We start from the raw sequence: 18,891 nt of genomic DNA on the forward strand, positions 1-18,891 counted from the left end.
TATGTTATGTGACATTTTATTGCTTTCGTCAGGCGCATATGAAATGGAACAATGCATAAATGCATAATATTTTGATGTTATCGATACCACTCCCCATGCCCTTTAAACCCACACTCTCCTTTCTATGGCGAGATAGAATGATAAACAAGTCAACAAATAAGACAGTCTGAAGTCAATTTAATGGATGTGTGCACCTAGACACTAGGTCTCTAATTGTATCTTAATATTAACTATATATCCACAAGTTTTCACAGTAGTTGACACAATTTTATTTTAACGTATTGTCTTCTTAAATTTAGATCTTTTTTTGGCTGCATTCAATTAAGCAGAAGTTTATTTTATTAAAGAAAGGACACAAATAAGTAGTGAAAAACGATTTTAAAAAAGCTTCGATGAATATAAGTCACACACAAAAGTCCAGAAGAATACGTTACTATTGAAACAGAAATCACTATTGGTTTAAAAAGTCAGAATATGAGAAAATAAGACAGAGATCATGTCTAATTTTTACGGATTGTTCAGAAATACGTTCAGCAGTAAGGAACGTTGCAGTAGCCATATCGCCTGTTTACATTGGTCGTGTAACACCATGGTTTCAAGTCGTTGTCAGGGTTACGACAGTAGTTTTCCTGGTCGCCTAGGTAACTGAAGCTGTGGGTGTAGGGAGACTGGCTGTCCCAGCGTTGACACGTGTCGCCTGTCTCCGTCACGCTCTGAGTACCGTAGTACTGGGTACCCCTCAGATCGGAGTTTGGGAGACACTCCAGGGGAGGAGACACTGTAAGGTATTATATCAGTTCAGTTTGTTATTGAATAACTTGCATAACATATTGCATGCTACGAAAATATCGATATTTTAACTTTAACTTCAAAACAGCGTTTTCCAAATGCACTTACGACCAGCGGTCAATTTTATGATAGCCTTTTAATTACAAATTAATCACTTTTTTTATTTATCAGCTGCTCAATTCTGATGGAAGAAATCAAAACTATTAAGGTTGAATAGATTTATATAAGTATTGTTTGTTGAAGGTCGTTGTACGGGAATAATCCTTTTTTAACGACATTAACATAATTTCCTTCGTAAAACGCAGCCCATGTTTTGATAACAGAAGATAAACGTGTTCCGTTGAATCAACTCAATTTACAATTATATGAATGTCTGAAAAGTGACTGATTGGCAAAGTTATGCCACTGAATTACACTTGGTTAACTCTTTGTTACTTTCCAGTTGACTAAGTGGGACAGGTGCATCACGGGTATCTAAAGGCAGCTGAGTGGTCAACTAATTTATCAGATCTACATAAAATTTTTAAATCTAATTAGGTAAACTACAAATATATTAGTACAGAAAAATCTATAAACTTAAGCCTTGAATTTTTAGTATGTTTCTATATTTGTCTGTATATCTTTACACAGTTTCTCAAGCGATCAATAAAGTCGAGAAATAGCCATTACCATCTATTAAGACACACATATCGCTTTTAAAATATCTAAAGAGAGAATTTAACGTAATCTGTCAATAGAACTGATACAAATTGTTTGATTCTATTAACATGTATGCATCTGTGAAATAAGCAAGATCTTAAGGTGTGTTTATAATGCGGGAACTATGCATGGCATAAAACTGCAGTAAACTTTGATTATTTTTTAAATTTCTTTTGTTACAAAAACCAAAGGAAATAATTAGAAAAAATACATGTAACTGTAAGAAATGTACGGGTCTTCTATAAGGCTGTTCATCCATAGCAGAAGTGAATTTTACATTCTTTGATGGTATATACTACATTAAAAATGTAATTTAATATTACAATGAGGCGGAGAAAACCCAACCTATAATTAAGAAGTCTCTGCCATTTACAAATAATTACAAAAAAATAATCTGCTCAAATATATAAGTAAATTAAGAATTGTTTAGCATGTTCAATATATTTTTTTAAATATCAAAAGCGAAATGCAATTATATAATAACCCCTTAAAATCACATTAAAATTTTAATGATCTGACATGAGTTCTGTTATGAAATAGCATACTAATGGTTGGACCTTATTATCTTAAAAAAAAACACCAGTAAACATATAAATCCTACTTGAAAGGCATGGTTAATTTTAGCAAATGCTAAAATATAGAAATATCAACATGTACCCTTTAAGCCTTTATAGACGGACAAAAAGAATACCGTTAAACTTACCACAATCCGGAATGGCACAGAGTTCCCAGCGTTTGTACGGATCTGTGGTGTAACACCACGGCGATGGTTCCCCATCCGGGTTTCTGCAGTAGTTTTCAGGATAGGAAGTGTATCCATGGGAATGTGGAGACTGCGCACTCCATACCTGGCAAGTCCTTCCGCTTTGTGTGACGTTTCTCTTCCCGGAATAATCCCAACCATTGCTTGATCTTTTACAGTCCTCTTGATTTCCTAATTCTGAAACATTAAAAAGATGCAGTAGTAATCGGTAATTTGAAACATCTCGGATGTCTTCCATTCAAGTGGCACGGTGACTCAATATAGATGTTTTACTTTTTGATTATGTCAATGTCAATAAAAAGAGCTACTTGAAATTTCATCAAACGGAAGGTTTCACGTATCATAAGCCATCACCTATCAATTTACAAGTCACTGAATTTCATCAGGAAATCGCACATGTAAAGAAACCGAGATGTTTGGACATTGGTTAGTGTCACGTGATTGCGATGTCTATCTAAAATAGTTACATTTGATTTGACAACTGCAAAAAGGCTTTGAATTTGACGCTATTCGATGTCTGTGGTAAGGAATGTGCATTTATAGAGAATGCATCTTATTAAACATATAGTTCTTGAAGACATCATATTTCAATGAGATGTTTCTGGCTCATGATGTATGCCAAGCTGCAGTATTTACATTCCCCTGCGTTTGTGTGGCTATGAAGCGGAAGGAATACTCTATATTTATGTGTTTGCCAAACACTTAATTCTATTTTTCTCTTTTTAATTTGATTTATTTACTTTTGAATACCGTAATTTTTCAAACGTCCATCTTTTCATATATATTATTTTAAAATTTGCTAAATAATTTGTTTGTGCTTCACCATGTCCCTTTAATACAGATAAACAATAAAAGTATAAATAGTTTTGCTCAATTATATTTCGAAAATTTTAAGTAAGGTTTAAGACATTGCTATCCCGTATCTATTTAATTTAACACGAAGTTTCTTTTCCTTTTAGTGGTGATTTTTTGAATATCAACAGAGATCAATGCAGTATTTAATTTATAAATATATTTAAGTTTTTTTTATTGCATTAATACAATACTTTGAAACAGTGTCCTGTTTTATTAATAAGGAGACAATTTTCAAAATGCTTAAATGATCAACAGAAGAAAATGAACTTACAAAACATTCAAATTCACTCATTCTGGCAATATTTATAAAACGCAACCCCATGTTCCCCTTTCTTTCTTATTTAGGATATACGGAAAAACTTACCCTGTGTTTCGCAGTTATCGCCCGAAAAGCCATTCAAACAAGTGCATGAATATGAGGTTCCTTCCACTGAACATTCTCCTCTGTTCTTACAAGGATTGGGAAAACATGGGGAATCGGCTAAAATCAAATGACTTGGTTAAAACAATCGGTATACTGTAAACCTAGTTCATTATCCGTATAGATGTTGTAAACTCCTAGGTAGACCTCAAAAAATAAATTTAAATAATTCAATAACGGTAATATCTGCTGTTTATGTATCAAACGTCATAAATACGAAATTGTTAGTGCCGAACTTGAGTTGTAATTACACAAAAAAATGGATGTTTTGAAATTCACGAGGAAGGGGTGATGTTGCATGGACGCAGTTATAAAATTTCGTTTTTTACTAGAAATTTACAGCACTCGCTAATACATTTAAAATTACATTGTTTATTATTGCAGTTTGATAGTTTATATTATTTAAAAGCTATTGTAAAACAAACCCAAAATAAATCAAGTTATTTCTCAACAATAAATTGATGCAGTCACCATGCTTTGCATGTCATTCTTAATTTAGATACAGTATGAATTAAATCTTCGTTGAGGGTAAAAGGTAAGTTAAAGGTTTTTTTTTCAAAGCATGTAAAAAAGAAGCATAACTAGTTAAACAAACCTATCCCCTCCTCAAACAATGAAAAACCAAAACAAACCACCAGATATACTATGAAGAGCTATGACGGTTTTAAACAAAAGATTTATCAAATTACCTGTGGGGAATCTAACAGTGCCAACTATGGCTGATTTACGGTATGTTATCTTTTGAAATCAAAATGATGAAATGTACACTGAACTCACCACACGAAGGTATATCACAATACTCTTTCACCAGTCCAGTTCCGCTCTGAACATAGCACCATGGTTTAACTGACTGGTCTGGATTTCTACAATAATTTTCGTCCTCTGACATTTGTTCTACAATGATAAAATAAAATTGGTTCTTTATGACATAGGTATAGTATACATTGTACACCAACACATTTTATAGAACTCTACAATGTATAGCATAACCAAATATTTTGATTTGATTGTAGTGCAACAGTTTGGGTTGTTTTTTTAAGTTATTCTTTGAACGACATTTTCTACGGAACGAAACATTATTGCATTATAATTCTAGTCAACTCTCACGTCTCTGCGTATACACCCCCTCCCCCCATTTTTAACCATTTAACATACAGAATATAAGAATTCATTGTTGTAGCGATACAACCACTAGAGATCAGATGATGTTGTCATAAAATTGGTACATATATTTATATTTTATACCCTTTACTTACCATCGGTCCAGTGTTCACACGTTTTGCCAGTATTCGTTACGCTTTGTTTCCCTGCGTAATCCAAACCTCGACTTGTCATTAAACATTCCTGTTCGATTTTCTCTAAAATACAATATTAAAAAGACAAATATTAATTATCATTGTTTTCAAAATGATAGTCAAAACATGCATATATCTAATGTATTGGTATATTATCATTGTACTTGGCCTCAATGTGAAAGCAATATAGTTTCATCAATATTAGATGTACATGTACACACATTTTTTTGGATCCAATTGTTAAATTGATCCAGACATCATTTTCTTTGTTTAAGAAGAACATAATGCAATACGCCCCTATTAGTGCTCTCTATCATATCTGATATTAGTACCTGATCAACTTTAAGTAAGACTTACGGAAATCGCGAGAATAAAAAATCGCGAATGGGAAATTTTTCTCCTAATTTCGTATGGTTGTCAACTCTTAGAAAATAATGGCGAGATTTGTAAATCCACGAAGCGTGCTTCTAACGATTTTACTCGGATATTAATTCCTCGTATTTGATTAGGTATATACAATACGACAATCTTCTAATAATCAAGTTAATGTAAGTAATCAATTGGTAATGACATTTAGTAAAAGAATCATAATATTAAATATAATTTTGAAAATCACAGAACTATAACACAGTTCTATGACTTGAAGGTATATGGTCTTCATGTAAAATCCTAACCAAAGTAATGACATTTCTAAAGGCTTACTAAACACAACATTATTGTTACTAACTATCAATAATATCAACGAAAAAAAAAAAACTTAATTAAAACTTGGTCCACGAAAATATAACGCTTAATGAATTTTTATTAGGGCTCAGTATATCTCATAAACATAAAAAATAAATTATATTAAAGAGGAATTTTTAAATGCTATATGTGCAAACAGTGATTAACAATTCACAAACATTTGGTCAACGCGATTACAACTTGTGCAGTATAATATTTACCACAGACGGGTACATCGCACAGCTCGTAACGTATATCCGGGTCCTGTGTATAACACCAGGGCCCCTCGCTCCCGTCGGTGTTCCTACAGTAGTTCTCGTCCTTGGACAGGTAGCCGTAGCTGTGGGGGTGGGGGGACTGGGAGTCCCACCTCTGACAGGGGATACCGGTCTTGGTGTGACTGACAGTACCCATGTAGTCCATGCCAGTCGGCGTGTAGGCACACTCTGTCGCAACTGTAACGAGAAAAAAAAATGAACACTTAAGGATCCTCGACACCACGTGACTTTTTATGACAGTACGTCACAACATGGCGATTTAACGCATTTTTAAACAGTGTATATCTCCAAGATTTGATGTCTAACTCTTGGTAGCTTTGGTCTACCAATCCTAAGATCTCCAATACTGCAAGGAATTATATTTTCATGAAAAACAGTAAAATTTAAGACGATGATTTTTCCCCCCATATTTAAAATTTTCTTTGGTCATTTTTCAGTCGAATACCTGCTAAAAACCCATATCTTTACTTTATCTAGAAGAGTGCTCCTGTATAAAATAACTTTTTTCATGAGTGATTAGGACCCTTAAGGAGACTTCATGGTCAGCAAGTTACTCGTACCATTAACTGAACTGAACTTTTTTTTTAATTTTACAACGATTGATAAACAAGTTTAACACTTTATATTGTTATCTTTCGTTGACACAGATGTTTAAGCAAGCGGGGTCATTGATGTTGGAGGAAGCCAGAGTGCTCGGAGAAAATCCAAGCGGGCGGCCACCACCCTCTTTCACATACAACCACTGTCGATCACGGTGATCGAACTGGGTATACAGCGGTGATAAGCAACACCCTAAAACGATTGCCTCAATATTATATCTGAGAAATTTTGCGTTATATAGCATTAAGTGTAAAGGGGAAAAATCAATTATTTGAATTTTAAAATCTGGAATAGTTTGCTATGTAGAGAGTTTTTCTTTCAAAAGAGGTTAAGTAATATAGGAATGGTCATGACTGTCTTCCAACTTGAGTTACAATGGAGCCGGAGTTTACTGTATTAGCCATATATAGGGTATCGTGTATAATAAATAGAGAGCATTTTTTTTAATTATTGTGTTTAACACGTACTTTGATTTTTGTACTATTCATACTTTTTATGTTTAGATGATGTTGTTTCTGTATGTTTCTTGTCTTAATTAATTTCTTAAATAACTGTAGTTTTTTATTACACGGGCAAAAATGTAACTTGTTTGATGGTAGTAAAATCTGCTATTTTGTGATCACCTAAGCTTTGCAGGTGACAATGATATTAATTTTTGCTTTATTTTTAGGATTCAACTCACAGCAGTATGGAATACTACACCAGTCCCATCTGGTTCCGGCATCTGTGGTGTAGCACCAAGGGTCGGGCTCGTCAGCGATGCGACAGTAGTTCGAGTCCGATGCTAAATACGCGTATTCTAGGGGGAAAAAAAAAGATAAAAGTTTTTATGTATATATGAAATGTAATGTATACATTGGAATGTTAAGCTTTATTTCGGGTGAAGTGATGAAGGTGAACAGTTGCATATTAGTCCAACATGTTAATGAATTAAATTCAATGCTATATTTCTAATATCTTATACACCATCATGGTGACTAAATGATCGAAACATTTCTAAAACATTTCTAACGTACGAGAACCAGGTGTGTGCGGTGTATTGGATGACCAGGCCTGACAGGCCACGCCCCGTTTCGTGTAGTTGAGTGTTCCATCATACTCTTCTCCAACTCTGAGACAGTCATTAAAAGTATCAGGTCCTGTAAAAGAAAGTCATAATGCATGTATATATACTGTACCCATATGTCTGGTTGCAAAGTCTGTATTTGGTTTTTTTTAAACATCCGAAAATGTTAAATATATACACATGTATCCATATTGATAAATAAATTTACAAATTCTTTTAATAAGGTTTGCTTTTTTTCGAACAATAAATTGTCAATCTAGAATTATTTTTTTTAAGCGGTGAATATAATAAGTTTCTTGTCTAAATTATTTAAACCATTATCATTATTTTTTTGTGATTCTTAATATCATACTTAATATCTAAATGTACATATATGTTAATAATCTACTAAATTGCTTTTCTATAATAACTATCAGTTATTAAAAGTATTTAGGATGCTATCGGACCAACTAAAATTATTGATATGATAAACTATTAAATCCTACCCGTGATCTTCAAATATATTATTCTGCGTATTTAAAAAAAGGGATATTCTTATTCTGTCTTGACATGTTGAAAATAAAATCATTTTTCCGTTAGATTTATTTATTTCAAAATAAATTAATTACCACATTGTCCAGTTTCCCAGGTGATCTCGTCTAACGCTATGTCACTGTCCCACGAGTCTCCTGTCACTGCTTCAAAGGACAGCTGTGGCACAATAATAAAGACTAAGACATAATAATGTTAACCTGTGAAATCGATTATATTCGAAGGCCCAATTTACGTGGATTGTTGATATTTTGCTAATTCGTTGGGATATAATTTCGTGGATAGGTCGGTTTTTAATTTCAGTAAGAGAAATAAAGCTCTCGAAAGTTCTTGTCTTTGAGGATGTTAATTTGTTGAAGAGAGATAAACACGAATGCTACAAAATTACACCACCACGAATTCGAATGATTCCACGCTATTCTAATTGACAGTTAAATTTAATACAGAGAAAACATTAACATTTGCTTTATATTTTATGCGTATGAGAATAGTTATTACACAGTTTTGTAAATCACTTAAAACAAATTAATCTGATACTCAGTATTTTGCTATTTGCTATTAGAAGATTTTTTGTGTCTTGGAAGAGAGGATGTTTATATTGATAAAAAAAACTACTAACACAGATAGGGAATTGTCATTGGAGCATTTTCTTACATATATTTATAACGGGAAGGGTGGGGTGATATTCAGTTATGAAGAAAACCGTACCTTTAGTCCTTGAATTGCTGGGACGTCAACTTTTGCTGTTAACCAATCAGACCCTTGATTTCCTTCTTTTGACCACAGAACATACTTAGGCGAGTTTGTTCCCTCGGCAAACAGAGTCAATTTGTACACGGTACTCCCAAACATGTTATAGGCATACGACAGGCAGCCTGCTTGCTCTGCGATTCGATTTTAGTAAGATAAAAATAAAACAGTGCGTTGATAAGGCATTTATACTCTTATCTTGACTGTTAATCCCAGACGATCCCAGTGGTTAATATCATTGATTGAAATTATTTCTATTATTATGAAACCCGGTAACGTTACTTTTGTAAATGTCTTCACAAAGTAAAAAAAGACTATGAAAAAGTTTCATGGAATAGTTAACCCGTTCTAAATTACATTGTATAAATTGTATATATATATATATATATATATATATATATATATATATATATATATATATATATATATATATATATATATATACCAGTGTTTATATCAATTTACATAATCAACTTTTTGTTCATATCAAATCTTGAACAAAGAACATTGCAGTTATTATTCATCGGTCAGAGAAAAAAAAAATCAACACTAGTCAATGTACCTGGTAATGCGACGGTTGTCTGTAGAATGGCTGTGTCGCCAGGAACTCTGGGTAATGACATCTCAGCAAATATAAAGCGTTCACCTCGGAAGGCATCCTCTGGCCCTGTCCATTCGGATATGGTGTGTCTCTGTAAATGGTGATTGCTATTTATATAGTTAATTTTATAACTGTTTAGAATCAAAAAAATGTGTTTACGTTTGTTGTGTAATTATTTTACAAATGTGTTAGTTTTAACACCCCTTCCCCATTAGCACTATCCCCCCTTAAAAAAAACCCAACACTCAATCACAACCAAGTAACAACAAACTAGCAAATATTACCATCCTCCTACCAAAACAATATTAATACATTACTAACGCTAAATTAACACGTAATATGAAACAACATATAATGTGTGCAAGATTCTATCGTTTGCCTTAGAGGGATGACTTACAAAGCCTGGTCCCCATTCAAATTCATCTCCCTCCTGCACGTTGTCAAAGAAACATTTTTCAAATCTTTCGAACGAACATTTCAGTTTTGCACCGTCTAAAAAGAAAATGAAATGGACATCATCAATACATAAATTACGTTAAATGATCGCCGTTTATATTTTCATTGTAAGTAAGTAACAGACGCCAACATGGCAGAACAATACTTTTAATTATTTCTTAAGTTATTCATGTACAAGAATGTCTGGTTTTCGACAATGCAAAACGCTAGTTAGGTTTGTTACTGTCAGTACGAAAATATGGCGGGTGGGTTGTTAGAGTACAGAGAAGGATTCCTTCATCTTCATCTATGGACTTAACAACCCGACATATTACCGTAGACGGTCAGTAACAAACATTATAGGTGATAGTACTCACCAACGACCTGATCACACTTGTCCCCCGTGTAGCCTGGCTGACACACACACTTGTACTCATACGACTTCCTCTCAGTGGGGACACATATTCCGAACACACAGGGACTGTCTCTACAAACTAAAAAAAAGAAATCGCAGATCTTAAATCACTTATTCCATTTTTGTGAGTTATTTATTCCCAAAATTTTGTCGTTTTGGACAAAATCGCAAGACTATAGAATTTTCAAGCGCCAATTTTCTATAATCGTTTTATATAGTTTACAACTGTGTCCATATAAAACAAACATTTGATGAATATTCTGCCAAAAATCATTTTTTGTGCCGGTTTGTTTGAAACTCGCATTTACATTGGCTAAATGATTAATTTTACTCTTTTATAACCATGATATGGTTTATAAATACTTATTTAGAAGACATTGAATAAATTTCTATGATTAGTAAATCAATATATTTTTCCTATATTTGCTATTCATTTTTAAAGTTTGCTTTATAAAACACAATGCATGTAATTTAAATCAAGCTAGAAATAAATACCGCTATAGGAAATATAAAATTTTGATCTGTGATCCTGCAGGCTCAAAAAGAATATCCCTTTATGAATTGACGGACAGAAAACAAAATGATGTTCAAACATCTACCTTCCCTCTCCTTTTCAACGTGGAGTTTGAATCCTTTCTTGGTGACCCTTCCGCCTGCAAGTTTGGTATCCATGGTGATGATCATCAATGTTGGAGAATCGATAGAGCTTAGGAAAGTCTCCCCAACAATATCACCACAGCGCCTGTAGGCAAATATTAGAGTATTCATAAAGCACTAATTAGTACTAAGTTTCAGCCACACGTTTTGATCTTAAATTACACATTTATTTTTGAACATTTGAACAATCATTTGATTGTAGTTTGCATTCTTTGAAACATTGAGTTACCGAAGTTCCAAACTTGTCTCCCTTACACCTTACATCTTTTCTTTTCTTTTTTCATTCGAAATTCGCTAATTATGTTTCAAAAAATTAATTAGAATTCAAAGGAATATTAATCGGTTGCAACAGTGCATTAGGATGCAAAAACTGCTCACATTGTGTGAGATACGAGAAAGCCTTACAAAGAACATTTATACGCAGTTTATTCCGATCTAAAAAAAAGATCAAATTAATAGCACAAAACATAGATTAGATTTCTTTCTGCATACTTACCGGATTCCCTGCTGGCCAGGAAGGTTGTATTGAATCTCCAGCCAGTGGTAACAACGGAGTGTATCCGGGTTATAGGCCATGTGGAGGTCATCTATCGTCATTTTGACGATGTAACCAACAGGCACCTATTACGACAGCAGATTCAAATCATAGTTTGGTTTTTTTTTGTATGTTAGAAAATTATCCTAAAAACAAACTTTTACATATTTTGCTAAAAAACATTCATTACTTACATGTTTTTTTTTTAAAAATACAATACATGTTTATTTTGTAAAGAATACATGTATCATTTACTTGTAATTCAGCGTTATTAATTTATCACAGCAGAAATGTATATTTGGTCCTAAAATAGAATAGACGATGTGGATGTTATCTTTCTTACATAATAATCATAATGAAAAAACATGTTTACTTATCATCTTTAAATAAAGTATGCAAGAAGAAATTACCGTGACTGCCCATCTACAAATTTTGCCTAGACCGATTGGACCCGGGTAGTTCGGTGACGTAATAAAGGCTACTTTCTCTCGTTCCAGGACTAAGTCGTTTTCTTTTAGATGTACATACCCTCCACAATCTAGAAACAAAATGACGGAAGATTAGAATACTCTGTCAAAATTCTTGCTGTGAATGAAAATAATGTTTCTAATCGAAATATGACAATTGAACTGAAAATGTTTTCATCAAACATCTTCCTTTGTTTTATTTTAATAAATAATCTGGTATCAGATATATAAAAATACTATTAAAAATTCTTTTATCTTTTTACCTACCACTCTAAGCAAATTGGCCAACACAAGTTTAAACATATGAACATCTGCAGTTAATATGCATAAAATTGTACGTACAATTTGTAACGTAGTACTTAAACCCGTTTGATTTTAGCTCACATTTTCAAAGAACAATTCATTAAGTAACAACTACTATGCGTGTTTTTCTTATTATACCAGAAAAGTCATAATCTTACAATGTAACTCTCCATTGTATGATATTAAGAGTTAGATTACCCGGATCTGTAACAACGGTGTCACAGGACACTCCACTGAATCCCTCGGGACACGTGCACTGACAATTAGCGTTGACGTATCCTCCGTTCTTACATACTGGTGGCGAAATACAGTGTGCTACAAAAGTAACGACAACCTATGATATACTTCTTTAAAATAAAGAAAATAAGACCACTATTCTTCCATTCTGACACACAGATACGATACACATTATGCTACAAAACCCATTATCTTAACAGTTATTTCAATGCGATGTTAAAAAGAGTCCAAATATTATAACGTACCTCGAATTTGATTTGCTGATAAATGCTTGATAATATGAATAAGATATTTTTTGAAACATTGTATATAATTTATTCTTTACTAAGTATCCTGCATTCAGTGTCAACCATGCTATTCAAAAAAGTCTAGGTCCTTTGGATATCAAAACTGTATATATAATTAAGATATTGGTAAAATATTTTTATATAAAAGGACTAAATATTGGAATGTAATTTAAAACAAAATCCTAACCAGCACATTGGTACTGGTCAATGACGTCCTTGAGGTCGTAGTAAGAGAAGATCTGACTTCCGGGAAACTCCAGGAAATTCAGGTTCTTGTCCTTCAACTCTATGTCAGCCGTCTCAGATGACTAGAATAATCATATTTACAGAGATTACAATGAGTTTTGTCGACTACTAGCGATGGGAAATTTTAATTCTTTTTTAATATATTTTTTTTTATAACTTTTCTTTTTATATGAAATTAGCAGTTATATGTACGCAATGCAAATACAGAAGTTGTCTCATTACCATTAAACCCCCTTTACCACTACACCCCTTCTATTCACTATGATTAATTGTAACAAAAACTGTCAATTTCAGAGAAACGTGTATGCTAATGTTTGTTAAAGGGATAGCGAGCGAAAAAAAGATAAATTATATTTGCTCTGACTTTTGATCTGTCATCTTTACTTACAGAGTACCCATAATGCATCACGCTCCCAATATCATAGGGGTTCCGGTTGTATGTGTTTAGCCGGTAGTAGTTGTATCTTCCCGAAATATGGATATTATCCCAATTGATTTTGACATACCGATCCCGATCGCTCCGCGCATGCTCGTGTCTTTGGCCAATCCGATGCAACATTTCATGAACCGCAACATCAACCTAACAATATAAGGCATTGATAATAAAACAGGTTCAATTGTTTATATTGAACCTATGATCCGGAAAGCTTAGTTAAATATACCATTAATACGTGTAGAATTGTAATGAATTCAATTAAATAAAAAAATAACAACAACTAATGTTCAAACTATAGAATAGATTTAATGTTAAGACAAAAAAAATGAACAAAGACATTCTGTAAAGAATTAATAGGATTTTTTAACTATATACAAAATAATATATTGGTATAGGGCGAGATACAATAAAATGTTCTTACCCAACCGCATCCGGGCTCTTTAAAATTTATGATGTGTTCCACGTCGCCTTGGAAACCAACCCCAGAACTGCAACTAGTCCCACTGGTAGACAAACAAATAGAGTGGAACTTAAGTTGTATATTAGAGTTAAATTTCATTTTGCTTTTCATTATTTTTTTTTTTCAGAAAATAAACTCTCACAAGCAATATCGGTTTAAAAAACACAAACAAAAAACATCAATAAATTGCAAAAAATGTCATCATGTCTTTTATCGAAATCAAATTTTGCAACACCAAAAAATAACCCAATACTGCAAACTGAATGTTTTTTCTACACAATTTTTTTAAGTAATACGTATATACTTGCATTGTCAACGTCAAACAACCACAAATAAGAAAACAGTTTTATTGAACCAATGTTTAGCCTAAACTCAATAAACCTTATTGACCCAATATTTAACTGAAACTCAATAAAACATATTGACCCAATGTTTAACCTTAACACAATAAAACTTATTGACCCAATGTTTAACCTAAACGCAATAAACCTTATTGACTCAATGTTAAACCTAACCTCAATAAACCTTATTGACTCAATGTTTAACCTAAACTCAATAAACCTTATTGACTCAATGTTTAACCTAAACTCAATAAACCTTATTGACTCAATGTTTAACCTAAACTCAATAAACCTTATTGACTCAATGTTTAACCTAAACACAATAAACCTTATTGACCCAATGTTTAACCTAAACACAATAAACCATATTGACCCAATGTTTAACTTAAACTCAATAAACCTTATTGACCCAATGTTTAATCTAAACACAATAAACCTTATTAACACAATGTTTAACTTAACCTCAATAAACCATATTGACCCAATGTTTAACTTAAACACAACAAACCTTATTGACCCAATGTTTAAACTAAACTCAATAAACCCTATTAAAGTTCTGTTTTTTTTTTTAAATAATTATCTTTAGAAATACACCAAGTCTAATGACCACTTATCCAATATGAAGCTGAATGTACAGGTAGATTGTACCTTCTGACGAGCACATAGCCCTGGTGTCCTACTTCTGCTGCTACTTCCGGTGATTTCGGCTTCCACTTTACACAGGTAAAATTATCAAAGAGCTCAATCGCTTGCAGGAAGTAACCTCGATTAACATCTGGTAATAAAAATGATATTAATTGATTTAATAACACAATTAACAAAATCACAGTTTAAAATGTCGAATTGTTAATCAGATATTCGTTACAATGGTCATGAAAATAAATACCAAGGCTGGCGTCAAACACATAGGGGACAATTCCCTTGGGCCATTTGCCCCAATTTGGGCCAAAGTTCCTCTTTCGTCTTCGTTTCTAAGTAAATAGTATGTAGTAAATTTAGCTAGAATTAATTATCAACATTTCATATAATAGAATATTGTAAACACAGAAGTTCCCTTACAGGATAGTATCAACAGGAATTAAAAGCAATACCTATAAAATCATGTTTTCAGACAAATTATATTTAGTGTATAATTAAAAAAAAATCTAGATGTTTATTAATATTCTCAATATGAGAAACAGATGATGTAACTGTATAGCCAACACACCGGTTTTCTAGAGGGTTTTCTTTTGTTCTCGGTCTTTTTCTCTGAATCATCAGGTTTGTCTAAGCGTCTTGCTTGTAGTCGCTTTGAGTTTTCCGGATGAAGTCCCTTGGACTGGGCAAAAAAAACCCAATAAACACGTTATAAAACACATAAAGACAATAACATTAACACAATTATACATATTGTAATACATCTTACGTGCTCTTAAAATAGGGTACACTGAAAGTATACACTTTGAATTTTCCTATTTCATAACGAATTGCTTATAATTGCTTAATGATTGATTGTTAAAAAACCCCCAGCAATTTTTTTTTGTAAAAAGCTCTTTCTAAATACTGATTATTAAACCAGTGTCCTTCCCTTGTTTTTTTTACTCACGTGTTTAACTGCGCCATCTACTCCTACCCCCATACTAAGAAACAGGCGCATGTCTGGATCATCGGGATCGATATCCTATAAATTGAAAACCCACGAAACATCATCATTGCTTGACACTGGCAACTTTTTGGGCATTTCCGCCAATATATAAGGATTTTTTAAGCTTTGTCGTATACGGTATTTGGTAAGGGCTTGGCACTGGGTGTATGTTTACAAACTCTTTTCGGAACATTAAATAAACGGGTACAAGTACTTGTACATTAGAAGACCTACATGTTTATAAGTTGAATATAAAACAACAACAATTTTAAATTAGTGAAATTACGATTGACAGAGCTCGTTTAAAAATTAAATTTTTACCAACAGTTTTTTAACAGATATATAACAGTTATATTTCAAGCAAATAATATAATATACTCCTGGTACTAAAACTTTAGACAACTGAGAAGAATAATTTAACTATATAATTAATTCATTTCATTATTTTCAGAAATGTTAATAAGTTAGTTTTATTTAAAGATATGCTTTGACATTGACTTCGTAGGTCGTTTAAATTTCTCTTCGACTAGTAATGTATTTTTTTTTTCTGGAAACAAATATCATTTAGAAATAAATTAAGAAATACATCATAACTCATATCTTTTGTAGATTTTGAGATTTACATCTCTCTCTCTCTCTCTCTCTCTCTCTCTCTCTCTCTCTCTCTCTCTCTCTCTCTCTCTCTCTTCCGCCTCGTTGTATTAAATTGGCAAAAAAAAGTATAAAGAACCTGAATGAGTCAAACAATACCAATATAAATTACATCGAGCATAAACCCTGTAAAAAAATTCACTTGGAATATTTCCTAGATAGTTGACGTTATAGTTAAAAAACCTGAAACACATCTCTTTAATCCAACTGTTTCTACTTCGTGGGGCAGATTTAAAACACCATTACATTGAATTAATGGCAGCGTATTGAACTTACCGGTTGATCGATTTTATTTTCCCATTTACGAGCCGTCGCCTCGTTCTTTCCGTCTTCATTATCGGTCTACAGAACAAGTCAAGCATTAAACAAAGCGTTAGAGAAAAAACGGACGTGTTCATAATTTTTGTTAAATGTATAAAAAATTGAAATGCGTGAAACAAATAATACTTCAAAATACCACCTCGGTTACTTCATTCTTGGACTTTTCCTTAAGATCTTTTGGTTTGAGGGCTAAAATATATAAAAAAAAAAAAAAAAATAAAAAAGTAATAATACATTAATATATGTATGCATGTAAAACTTATTTTCTAGTAAATATAATTTACACCCCTCTGCTGTTTTCACTTTTACTTATTCATAATAAAAATTATTGGTAATCAGATTCAATTAATAATTCTCAAGTCCGAGATCTGTTTGTTAATTCTTGAAAAATCGTTTTAAGAAAACATTGGTAGATATGTATTACAGTTGCTTTTACTTCAAATTTATCAATATCACTTTATAAGATTATAAAGATGGTAGACACAATCTGTTTTTTTTTTTCTTTATATTTTAATTTCTATTCGATACAAATGTTAACTTTAATAAATGTTCACTTGCTTGCAGCTGATGAAAATTCATTATTATGCAGTCTTTAGAATTACGCTCAGCTGGACGAGATATTTATGAAGAAAAGGTTTGAGGGTACCCTAGCTGGATGGCTATTGCAATCAATTCATTGAAGCAGACCAAAGAACTGGCAACATTCTCTTATAAAAAACATTAATTGATTAAAAATTTCAAAATTGGAAAATTAAAGTTAGTAATATGATAATCTGGGAATCAGTAAACGGCATACAAAGTCAACCCAAATTTACGGGGGAAAATTTTTCCCTTTTAAAGATGAATAACACGTTTCTTCATAAAGCAATGTGTTGAAGTATTTCTTCATCTCATTTTTAATGCAGGGGTCGTTTACTAGATTTAAATTAAATCAAGTACACGCTACAAGTATATATGCTAAATAAAATTCAAATACGCGACTCATTGAACGAATCAAAAATAACGTTGCTTTATCATTAATGTTAAAGCATAAAATGTTCAGGATTTTGTTTTAATCAATAGCGCATAAGACGCGAATTTCAGATTTAATTTTATTGAAATAATTCAAAACATTTTTGAAATACAAAACTACTTCAACTCTTTAGAATCATTACAAAGTCGAAGGAATTTATATTTTATTCAAAATAGAGTGAAACATGAAAAAATATCCCATAAAGAGGACATTCGATGTTTTAGAATTAGAATTATGTCGCAACTTTAATTCGTGAATCTAATGGTTATTGATATAAAAGTTCTTACGTGATTTGTGTATCTTTTCCGTAGCGGACGCTGCAACGACCAAAATCGCCAGGACCAGGAACAAGACATATGGCTTCCACATCTTTACCCCCATCTACCGTCTCTGTGGCGACACATCGCTCCCCCGGTCCAATTTATACCAAGAACAATCAGTCTCACCATAGAAATTCGACGGACAAGGACTCTTGTAGTGAAGGCGTTGAACTGATTTAATTCATCACCAAGATTTTGGAAAATACAGAGTCTTTTTTAGGGGTAAGATCTTAGGCCTTATAATTTTTGTTTATTGTTGGTGAATTAACATGAACGCCTGTTGCATAATATGATTGACAAGTTCATGATTTGACGCTTTTTTAACCTTTTTTATGGAGAAAAAGCTTAATTCGTTGAGTGACGTATGTCATTAGCTGAATAAGGTCTCCCAGTGAAGGGGGTTTTAAACGAACTTGGAGAGGTTATAGAAAAAATTACCCTTTATTATACATTCCGCATGCTGGGCTTTAACTATAATGTGTGTTGACCTTCTAAATTAGTGGAGTTGTTAAACCACTTAATTCGATATCTTTATCTGCATTCATCGGCGACATGAAGAGTTGCCAATCACCTTGCTTTAACGTCTTCTGTTTTTGCATGTTCAAAAAAAAATGTCTGTCTATCAATGTCTCTGTAAAACTGAATTAGTTTATTGCGAAAGCAAAAAAATAACAAAAACATATCTGTCAATGCCCTCTTTCATTTTAAAATTTGTACTGCAGTTTCATCTGAATTCAAAAGTGGTTCTGTAAATGAAATATTAATTTCTATAA

At 32.5% G+C, this 18,891-nt stretch overlaps 1 protein-coding gene across 1 annotated transcript; it reads right to left on the bottom strand.

The window, feature by feature from the left end:
- LOC128172280 (uncharacterized) lies at positions 1–18,263 on the bottom strand. Its single transcript, XM_052838074.1, has 27 exons — positions 18,086–18,263; positions 16,926–16,975; positions 16,742–16,807; positions 15,776–15,850; positions 15,398–15,508; positions 15,077–15,161; positions 14,839–14,965; positions 13,811–13,892; positions 13,342–13,533; positions 12,895–13,015; positions 12,382–12,498; positions 11,824–11,951; positions 11,375–11,499; positions 10,821–10,963; positions 10,184–10,300; positions 9,769–9,863; positions 9,333–9,462; positions 8,729–8,904; positions 8,098–8,179; positions 7,440–7,562; positions 7,106–7,222; positions 5,767–6,000; positions 4,784–4,885; positions 4,305–4,421; positions 3,471–3,587; positions 2,192–2,428; positions 1–778 (listed from the first exon to the last, which is right to left on the bottom strand). Exons 1-27 carry the CDS (start codon positions 18,177–18,179, stop codon positions 531–533), a joined length of 3,411 nt encoding a protein of 1,136 aa, XP_052694034.1. The 5' UTR covers positions 18,180–18,263; the 3' UTR covers positions 1–530.
- Positions 18,264–18,891: the final 628 nt, after the last annotated feature.

The sequence above is a fragment of the Crassostrea angulata genome, chromosome 2, assembly GCF_025612915.1.
Source record: "Crassostrea angulata isolate pt1a10 chromosome 2, ASM2561291v2, whole genome shotgun sequence".
NCBI lineage: Eukaryota > Metazoa > Mollusca > Bivalvia > Ostreida > Ostreidae > Magallana > Magallana angulata.